This window comes from Galeopterus variegatus, unplaced genomic scaffold (genome assembly GCF_000696425.1).
Source record: "Galeopterus variegatus unplaced genomic scaffold, G_variegatus-3.0.2 Scaffold1469, whole genome shotgun sequence".
Taxonomy (NCBI): domain Eukaryota; kingdom Metazoa; phylum Chordata; class Mammalia; order Dermoptera; family Cynocephalidae; genus Galeopterus; species Galeopterus variegatus.
In genome coordinates, this window is record NW_007727580.1 from 29,881 (window position 1) to 40,104 (window position 10,224).

General features: G+C 34.0%; 1 protein-coding gene across 3 annotated transcripts in view; it reads right to left on the minus strand.

The window, feature by feature from the left end:
• Positions 1-759: 759 nt before the first annotated feature.
• Positions 760-10,224, minus strand: part of CEP57L1 (centrosomal protein 57kDa-like 1) — a 65,061-nt gene continuing 55,596 nt past the window's right edge. For 2 of the 3 annotated variants that reach the window (XM_008577247.1, XM_008577249.1), the window contains 6 exons: positions 9,234-9,311; positions 8,438-8,524; positions 5,493-5,570; positions 5,128-5,369; positions 3,969-4,113; positions 760-1,511 (listed from right to left, as the gene is read on the minus strand). In XM_008577247.1, the coding sequence (XP_008575469.1) occupies positions 1,290-1,511; positions 3,969-4,113; positions 5,128-5,369; positions 5,493-5,570; positions 8,438-8,524; positions 9,234-9,311 (852 nt within the window). In that variant the 3' untranslated portion in view covers positions 760-1,289. The remainder of the gene's footprint in view (positions 1,512-3,968; positions 4,114-5,127; positions 5,370-5,492; positions 5,571-8,437; positions 8,525-9,233; positions 9,312-10,224) is intronic. The other variant, XM_008577248.1, reaches the window with a different exon arrangement.

Here is a 10,224-nt window from a genome sequence, read left to right on the forward strand (position 1 = left end):
GCTACCCAGGATCTTGACCTAAAAATTCTTTCACACCTATATCTTGAACTCTCCCATTGCTTTGGATTCAGAGAATTTGGTGAAAATGTACCCTCCAACTCTGTTCCTTTTGAATCACCATCTCTTACCTACTACCCTATATTCTGATTTCCTCCCTTTTATTACACCTTTTCTCTTCTGTCCTCCATTTCTACTTCGATTGATGACTCCAGTTCTCTAGTTGCCCTATAGGCTTCTGGAAAGATCGACCAACAGTGTGTACATTTATTACAAAGCTTGCATACACAAAGAAACCTATTATGACTTCACATATTAAAAAAAATATTTTTAAAGTACCGTACTTCCCAGAATTTTTGGTAGATGAGGTAATGAAATGCCCAACTTCATCTTCCCATGCTTTCTTATAAAAAATATGACACTTTCGTGGGTCTTAGAAATTGATGTTCTCAGTTTATACTGATGAACATTATATACAATGCAAATAATAAAAGTCAGCAAAAGTTACAAAGGAGTAAGATAAAATAGATCACTGGTGTTAATAAAAACTAGATATGTAAAAGAGAATAGAAATAGCAGAGGAAAGCTTCTGCAGTTGAGTTACTGTCTTTTAAATATTAAGTAACTCTGGGTTCATATATGTAAATTGCCACATAAAACTTAGGTTAAAGCCTTCTTCACAAAATTAAAGAACTATTAAGCTTTTCCCTTTACAAGAAAGAAAAACATTTCATAGCTTTAAAACAACACAGGAAGCACCAGGAAAGTTAAAAGACATTTCCATACTGTTTATTTAATGTTGGCTCTCAAGGATACAAGCTTACTAAATGAAAAAGTGGAATAGTACTTGTGTCTCAGATTTAACCCAATACTGGGGCTGGCTGGTTATTTCACTTGGTTAGAGTGCAGTGCTGATAGTGCCAAGGTCAAGGGTTTGGATCTCTACACCAGCCAGCCGCCCACACACACAAAATAAATAACCCAATTTTGAATACTGTCAATCCAGTACAATTTCCTAGATTTAGCTTAAGATAACTGCAAAGTGAACAGTGTTTCTAAAACATAATGAGGTTAGGGATTTCAGTCAGTAAGAAAAACAAAAAAGTGACCATTTATTATTTGGGGCTTTTAGTATGTCATTAGGCATTAGCTAAAAATACTACAACTTCATGTTTTATAGAGGCTAGAAACATAATTCAAAATTTCACAAAGTTATATTAAATTAAAACCACTTTAGACAATTCAAGATCTCACTGATAAAGTTCATTTAAGGTGACAGTTTTGCTATCATGTTACTGTTCCCACATGATATCATCTCTTCTCAATTTCACTTGAAGATTATGAACTTGTATTGGACGAAAGTCGCTGTTTTTCTGAAAAGGGTTAGTTTCACTCAAACATTTTCTGGGGCTATTTTTTATGTTCTTTGATCCTTTAGGGTTGCTATCTTCTTGCCGAATACCTGAAGTTTCACTCATCTTTGAGTTTTGAACTTTTTGCTGCAGTTTACGAACCTGGAGAGAAAAAAAAATCTAAGATTTTAGTCAAAAAAATATTAAAAATATACCCTCAAATAGATGGATTAGATTGATGGTTTAAAGATTACACTAAATAAAAAAAGTTAAATTCAGTAAGTTTTTATTTATTGAAAACCTGTTACATGCCTATCACGGTGCTAATCAGGTAAAAATATAATGACTACAATAGTCCTTGCTTTCAAGGAGCTTATTGCTCTTATTTGTGAAAGAAAAGCATATATGGGACAACTAGAGAATTGGGATAACTTTGAGCAAGACAAAAAGTGTATATTTGAAAAGGCCAGAGTAGGACAAGATCAATATGGGCTGGAGAAGTTGAGGGAAAGGTTGTATGGAAGATATGAAACTGGTAAAAACTAGATAACAGACAGGAGAAAGAAGAACCTTTCAGGTGATATTAATAGCAAAGCAAAGAATTGGTACTAGGAATGAGCATCAAATTTATAGTCAAATATACTACATACATAATACATGCGTGTGTGTGTGTATTCTTAAACATATTCCTGAATTTTATAATTACTACTGAATGTCAGTAAGAAAAAAAAGCCCAAGGAACAACTTTATCTCCTTGAAGAGTCTCTAGTAAGAGTGAAGTAGACAGAATTAAACAAAATAATGTCTATCAACTAGCCAGAAAACATTTCTTCAAAGTCCAACCCATTACTTAGTGTACTTCACTTATGCATAGGTCCAATTTGCAGAGATGATCCATACTCTGGATAAGTACCTGGTTCTCCATTTGCTGAAGAGGCAATATTTATTACAGATATTAAATTTATCATGATGAAATGCTTGAAAATTTATACTGCTATATTTATTATACAACATAAATCATTGTTTTCAAAATATAATATGTACAGACTGCCTAAATTTTAAAACTATTCTTCTATTCCTTTCGGTTTTCTCCCATGCAATTCCAAGAAAGTGTACAAGTTGTATAATCTTCAACCCAACACAATCACTCAAAAATTTTTACTGACTATAACCTTAAAAACTAGAAAAGTGAAAATATTTGCTTCAAAGTTTCATTTCTTTATTTCTTTCTTTATTGGCCATAAGAAGAACAAAGGCAATAACATTCTGCATCTTTTATCACTTTCCTATAAAAGGGGGGGAGACTTATTTTGAGGTTAATATATCACCAACTTATATAAGTGATGATAGCTGCATGATGTGACTTGGAGGGTTCCTGGAAAGACTCCTCCTGCCTTCTGCTCCAGTAGAGTAATAGTGCTTAAAGTTCAACCTATGGAGTTACTGTCTTGGGACAAAATATTACATTCCATGACTCTTCTGTTAAAATATTAAAATTGTTATGTCATTCACACACAAGTATAGAGTTCTCCTCACCACCTTTCTCCTATGCACTACAGCTAGCTGAGCATAAGACCCCAGGGAATAGAATACAACACAGCTTGTTTTGGGAGAGGGGAAAAAGTGCTTTTAGGACTGGCGTACTGTGGAGTATGCATAAAGCAAATGTACTTCACAGGGCCTGCTTTTCCAAAGCCTTGCAGTTTCAAATATTGACCTTGCAAAGGACGGGAAATTTTCCCCAGGCTCTAGTCTCTGTTGTAAGATAAAGAATTGTAACACAGCAAAGTTGCTGGTTCAAAGATAGACAAGTTACTGATTGATATGTAAAGATACTGGGAAATTGCTGTAAGAAGAGAATGTTTGCTAAGATCAAGCTTTTGTTGGTAGATCACTTAAATTGCCTTATGGAATGTCACTTTGCTTGTTTTACTGAATGTTACCAGCCTATATTGTTAAACTATAACCTCACCTTTGTTCTCTTCCTGTAACTTCCTGGTCTGGAGAATAAATGCAGGAAGAGAACCCCAATTTGTGGTCAATTTCCCAAATGGAAGGAATGCCTCTCTCTTGAGGGTTCTGGGAGATTAACCCCTTTTCGGGGCTTCTCACTGCTAGGAAGAGATGGGCTTTGAGTAACCTTTGGCAGCTCCATCACCCAAGGGAAAAGGGGTGATAAATCTGTGGGAGACAAAGCAACAGCATACTGCTGGAGGAGCCGGGTTTATGCATGATACTGAATTAGAGACCTGCTGACATAAGGGGCATCAATAAGGCATTAGATGAGAAAAGAATAAGGAAAAAGAGTGCTAAAAAGGTGTCCAGAGGACTGCTAAGGCAAATTTAGCCTACCTCAAAATTATCCCAAAGGCATTTCTGAATATATAACCCAACTTTTTTGCTCATTTTTCTTTATATTACCTGAGAGAGTTATGTAGGAAGCCCATGTTATTTCATTGGGACTGATGGCTCTATTATATAACAGGCCTAAGTGATTCCTGTCTATTTTTTCACTAAACCACACATACATACCTCAAATTTGGAAGGTCATACAGAGATATAATACTGAATCCAGATATATTATCTTTTTATTAAAATATTTTACTAAAGCCTTCTTACACTGACTTGATGCTTCTTCAGTTTGGAAATTTGTTCTCCTTTGATTTCCATTTTCTTGACTAAATGCTCTAATTCACATTCTATGTCATCACAGACTGAATGGCTTTCAGTTTCCTTCATTTGTTTCAGTAGTTCTTGGTGCTCCCTATGAAAGAAAAGCAAATATCAAGCACTGTTGTACTTTATGGTGTATGTCTTTGCAATAACTAAACAATTTTCTGTTCGTAAGTTTTAGTCAAGGTTAAATATTAATGTTCAAAACTATCAATCTTCAAAATATTAATCTTCAAAGGTTTGTCTAATTAAATCTATGGTAAATATAATCAGGCTTTTGTGATCTGAGATTAGATACCTTCAGAAATATGTTAGACTTAGGCTGATAAACAACCTTAAAAAATCTGAATTATTGATGTTCACAGCTAAATGTAATAAAATGTTCTGATGTCCTTAGCTAGGAGCTATAAAGGGCTCTCTTCAATTCCAGCTCTGGATTATTGATGTAGGATCTTTGAAAAAATTCCAGCTATAGAAGTATTTACCTGAGAAATCCCTGCATTTGGAGTTAGCCTACTCAATGAAATCTTGTCAACAGAACTAGTTATATCTTCTACAGAGGTCTTAGTTCAATTAGCTGGCCAGCCAAATCACATAGTTATGGAATTTCTGTTGAATATATATTTAAACGTGGGGCATAATATAACATATCCCATACAGAATCTTCCTTACCTTGGATGCTTCAAAATTTGTAATGCAGACCAGCCAGAGTCTAATATAAGGAATTACACTCCTACTTGTGTAATAAAATCATTCATTTAACTAAAAGATTCTAGGAAACAAAAGGAGAACCCTTTCTCATAAAAGCTTTTGTGAGTTATAATATAAGGTCACCAGACCCTATATGTTAGCATGATAATAATATTTGTCAGTCCAGATCTTGGGAATACAGAAACTCCTTAGATTAGAAAAGTAAAAATTACATGCAGTTGAAAATTTAAATAGTACCAATAAATACAATGAAAAACCAGTGACAATAAATCTGTCCAAATGGTTAAGTAAGACCTTTAAGAATTCATGAGAGGTATTGTTCTTAAAACTGAGAACAAAAAAATGATATCTGAACATCTTGCTACTTCTCTTGATAAAGAATAAAAATGCTTACACACTCATTTGGTCCAGCTCATCTTGCATTGCCATCAAAAGTTCAGACAAATTGTCACAAATGGAAATGGACACTTTTGAGTCAGAAGGTACAGCTTTAAACTGGGAAGTTGTTCTAGTAGGCTTATAGAGACATCTAGGCTTAGTCACTTCAGGTTTCTGAAGAGTATGTGAGCCACGATGTTGCGTCATCTGCAGGAGGCTTTGCATACTTGCATTCACAGAACAGCCTGCACTGGCAAACTTAAGGGGAAAAGGAATGGCTGAGAACAATTTCAAATGAGTGATGGCATTTAAGTAGCACTTGCAATACAGTAAAGCAGGAGTATTTTTTTGAACAACTATCTTCATTTGTTTCCCACTTACCTTTTCAGCAACAAAAGGCAGTGCTCCAAACTTTGAATAAATTTGCTGAGGTGGTCCTCTATTTAAACATTTAGCTTTCTAAACATTGACAAAGAAAAAAAGGAAACAAAAAATTAATTTACAAGACTTTTATGATATAAAGAATTCTCAAAACTCAACAGTAAACAATGCAATTTGAAAATAGGCAAAAGACATGGACAGACATCTCACTGAAGAAGACATTCAGATGGCAAACATATGAAAAATTATTCAACATCATTAGCTATTAGGGAAATACAAGTTAAAATTACAATGAAATATATCACTGTACACCTACCAGAATGGTAAATTTAAAAAAGTGACAATGCTGAATGCTGGCAAGGATGAGAAACAGGATCACTCAGGTACTATTCATGGGAATACAAAGTGGAACAGCTACTTTGGAAGACAGTTCAGCAATTTCTTATAAAACTACATGTACTTATCATATGACCCGCCCAAAAATTTCAGTCTTGGGCATTTATCCCAGACAAATAAAAACTTGTGTTTACACAAAAACCTGTATGCAAATATTCACAGCAGCTTTATTTGTAATAGCTAAAAACTGTAAATAACCAAATATCCTTCAACAGATGAACGGTTAGATTGTGGTACATCTACAATACTATGGAATACTACGCAGAAATAAAAGAATGTATTGCTACATGAAACAACTTGGCTGGATCTCAGGGGTAAAAGAAACAATCCCAAAAGGCCAGGATGGGGATCCAAATCTTTGACCTTGGTGTTACCAGATTTATGTAACATTCTTAAAATAACAAAACTACAGAGATGGTGAATAGATTAGAGATTGCCAGGGGTCAAGGAGGGGTATGTGTGGCTATAAAGAGATTTCATGAAGGAGACTTATGGTGGTGGAATAGTTCTGAACCTTGATTGTTGTGATGGTTACATGAATCTACCCAAGTGATAAAACTATCATACTGCTGTCAGTTACCATCTAGAATTACAGCTCTAATCATGTCCCCACTCTTTTCAGAAGCCTTCAATGGTTCCCAACTGTTTATAGAATAAAAGTTCAAGTTCTTAACATGGCATTGAAGGTCAGCCATAATCACCCCAAGCTGTAGTTTCAATTTTAACTCTCACTATGATCCCATCTAACTTCCACTACTGGGTCCCTAGAAAAACCAACAATTTCCTCAGACTGCAATACATTTCTCCTCACCTCAGTCTGTCAATACTTACTAATTCTCTAAGGTTGCTTTTAATGCTGATTCTTGCATCACCCTTCACATATTCCTTCCTCTACACAGTACCACAACACTTGTTTATACCTTTATTAGGCTTTTATTACACTCTGTCTTATATTCGTATATTTATCTGTTTCTCATAAATCCCTATCTTATTATCTCTTTATCACCTAGGGATACCAGTCTACGTATATCAAGATGAATGAGTTGAATGAACTATGTCCAAGATATGGACAGACAGTGTCAGAGATAAGTAGGTCTCTCAGAGGATTCTTAATCTGATCCAGCTTCAGCAGCATTAATGTTCCTTCCATCTTTAAAGGGACAGTATTATTTCATTGCTATTTTCAGACCCTATGAACTTGGGATTTGAACTAAGAGTGTTTATAAAGTGATATTGCTGTTAATTACTCTCTTCTCTTCCAGGAGCTATCTTTTTTTCCCCTCCATTTCTTTAACCTTCTCCCTGTACCTTCACTATTTTTACAATGAATAGACAAACTTTAAAAAAAATTTCCACTAAGTCATCATAGAAAGGATGCCATAAAATATAAGTATAAAAATAAGCCAATATTTGTTCAACTTGCAAATTATTTATAGTGATTTTCTATTTGGATTTTCAACTTTGGATCTCACTGTACAAACAAGACATAAAACAAATATTTAAAGAAGGAAATAAGCAAAAAAATATACAAAGTTCCATTGGGAAAATGTTTTTCACTACTGCAGTTTAAAAATTCTTTAAAAGAAAAAAAGTTATGAAAAATAAAGCCAGAGTATTGAATAGTAATTCTTATTTATGTATTAAAAGAGTAGCCAAAGTTAAGTACAAAGTTCTCTCCATTATTATATCCACACGGTAAACCTATGGCAGTGGCCAGAATTCTCAAATAGTATCCCTGGCTCCCGTAGCAAATGGAACACAGAAAGACTCACTACATGCATACTGAATAAATAGTAATAATGGTCATCAAACTATAATTCCAGAAGCATAAGATTAAAAGGACTTAACATTTTTTTCTTACCATTATATATCATCAAAAAGGTTTAAAACAATATATATAAAACATCAATTCATCAAAACAAAATACATATATAGTTTATACATATGAATCTATAAAGTACTAACTCCCCAATCCTTATTTTTAGGCAAATTCAAAGGATATGAGCATAGAAAAAAACAAATAATAGTAAATGCCATATATAAATGACTTAACAGACCTATAAACTGAACAGATCTGTAAAAAAAAAGTTTTTTATTGTGCATGTATTACATAAAACTGCTCTCAGCATATATTGTATTGTTTAGTGCATTTGTGGCATTGTTTAGTGCCTCTTTTATAAAGTATCACAAAATACATTTCTCTTTAGAGTTTAAAACTAGGAAAAGGTTTGTCTTTCTAGAAAAGTTTAAATACTTCCTGTTATTTCACAAAGACAGCTACACTGCCCATTATTTGCTATTTTTTGCTTTGGTTGTCAAGCAGACTTGGAGCTAAGTTTTATGCACAACTGTTGTTACTTTCTTTAACCTAGGTTTTATGGAATTTTCAATACCATCATCACTTGACTCACTTCATGGCATTATTGCACGTTTTTTATTATAGGTCTCTTCAAATCCTTTCTGGAAATGGATAGGTATAAGTATTAAAAGGGTCAATAAATATTAGCAAATAAGAAAGTGATTTTTGGGAAAAAGTTGTATATGCATACCTTTGAAGATTTCCTCTTTTCTTTGGAGTGTTTTGGATTTGAAACTGAAGACATTAAAATTTTACTGATTTCAAGTCCAGTTTGAAGCTATAATATTAAAGAAAAAAACCTATAAAATTGATTTGTAAAAGCTTCTTCAAAAACATCATAATGAGTAGGCTGGCCGGTTAGCTCAGTTGGTTAGAGTGTGGTGTTTTAACACCAAGGTCAAGGAGTTCGGATGCACATACCAGTCAGCGGCCAAAACAAACAAATAAAAACAAACAAACAGACAAAAAAACCCAAACATTATAAGGAGAGATCCAGGTCTCAGTTTATAAATACAAGGATACTTCAAAAAGTTCATGGAAAATGGAATTTAGAAAAATAATACAAATCTTTCCATGAACTTTTTGAAGGCCTCATAATTCAGAAGGGAAAAAAAACCCAAAATACTATTTCTGTGTGTGTATAAAAGTCACTAAGTCTATTGGTAATTACAATCATTTTCTGTTAATAAGATAATGAATTATATATGTGTGTGTACACACACATACATACTAAACTGAAAACAATCTATCCTAGGAGTTCTTTCGACTGAGAATATATGATTTGTCAGAAAGACCTCTTGGCCATGCATCCACATATATGAATATACTGGCTGACTGAGAATTTCATTATTATAGCAAAAAAGAAACAAAACTAACAATCTAGGAAGCAGATATTGGATTCTAGAATATAGGCTTCAGTTAATGAAAATAAAGTATAATAAAATACACCTGGTTTTCCATGATAGACCATATAGTGCTCTATTTACCTCAGAAGCTTTATCTTGAAATAGCTTACGCTGATGTTCTTCTTCCTTAAGTTTTTCCTCTAAATGTTTAATCTTGTCCTGTAAAAGAATAAAAAACTGGTATTCTTATATAAAAACTAGAGCCAAATATCCTTTGTTCCTTTTCCAAACAGGATCTTAGTTGTCTTGACTCTTAAGAGTTTGCTAAGTTAAAGCAGAAAGAAAGAAAAAGGAATGGCAAAAAATGCTAAGAGTTTTCTTTACCTGTTATTACACACAAGGAGAAGAAAGGAAAAGCAAAGAATGTAAACACACATAGGTTTTATTAGCTTCCAGCAACAAAACCACAATGATGAAACTTTTGAGGGTATTAAAGGCCTACAAGATCAATTATAGCCTTGGTTCTCAATGTTTCACTCAAAACATGGAAAAATAACAATAAACGTCCATCATGTGCTTTTTATTTATTTATTTTTTTGGTGGCTGTCTGGTATGGGGATCTGAAACACTACATGCTTATGATAAGGGCCCACTTGTTGAAGGAAGAAGGGGGCAAAAAGACATATTAGAAATATATATGGTCCTTGTTACTTAAAAGCTTATATTGTACTTAGGGAAACACGACAACATACATGAAACAATTAAACAACAGAACAATGAATATGATCTGACGGGGAACGTGTATACACTATATGACCCTATAAACATAAGTATTACATCTTATTGTAGTGTGGTTCAGAACAGGGGGACAGTAAATACTATTTCAAAGGGAGAACTTTCTGAGTGTTGGAGAACTCACAGAAGGCTTCATAGGGAAGTAAGACTTCAAGAAAATCCTATATGAAAAGGATTTGGGTGGACAAGGAGGGGGAGGAAACTTAGGATAGGCTTAACTTGACTGAAAGTGGTGAAAGACTATGTTTTCAATATTCTTTAGGTAGGGCCGGCCCGGTGGCGCACTGGATAGTGCGCCGCTTGGGAAGCGCGGCGGCGCTCCCGCCCGAGGGTTCGG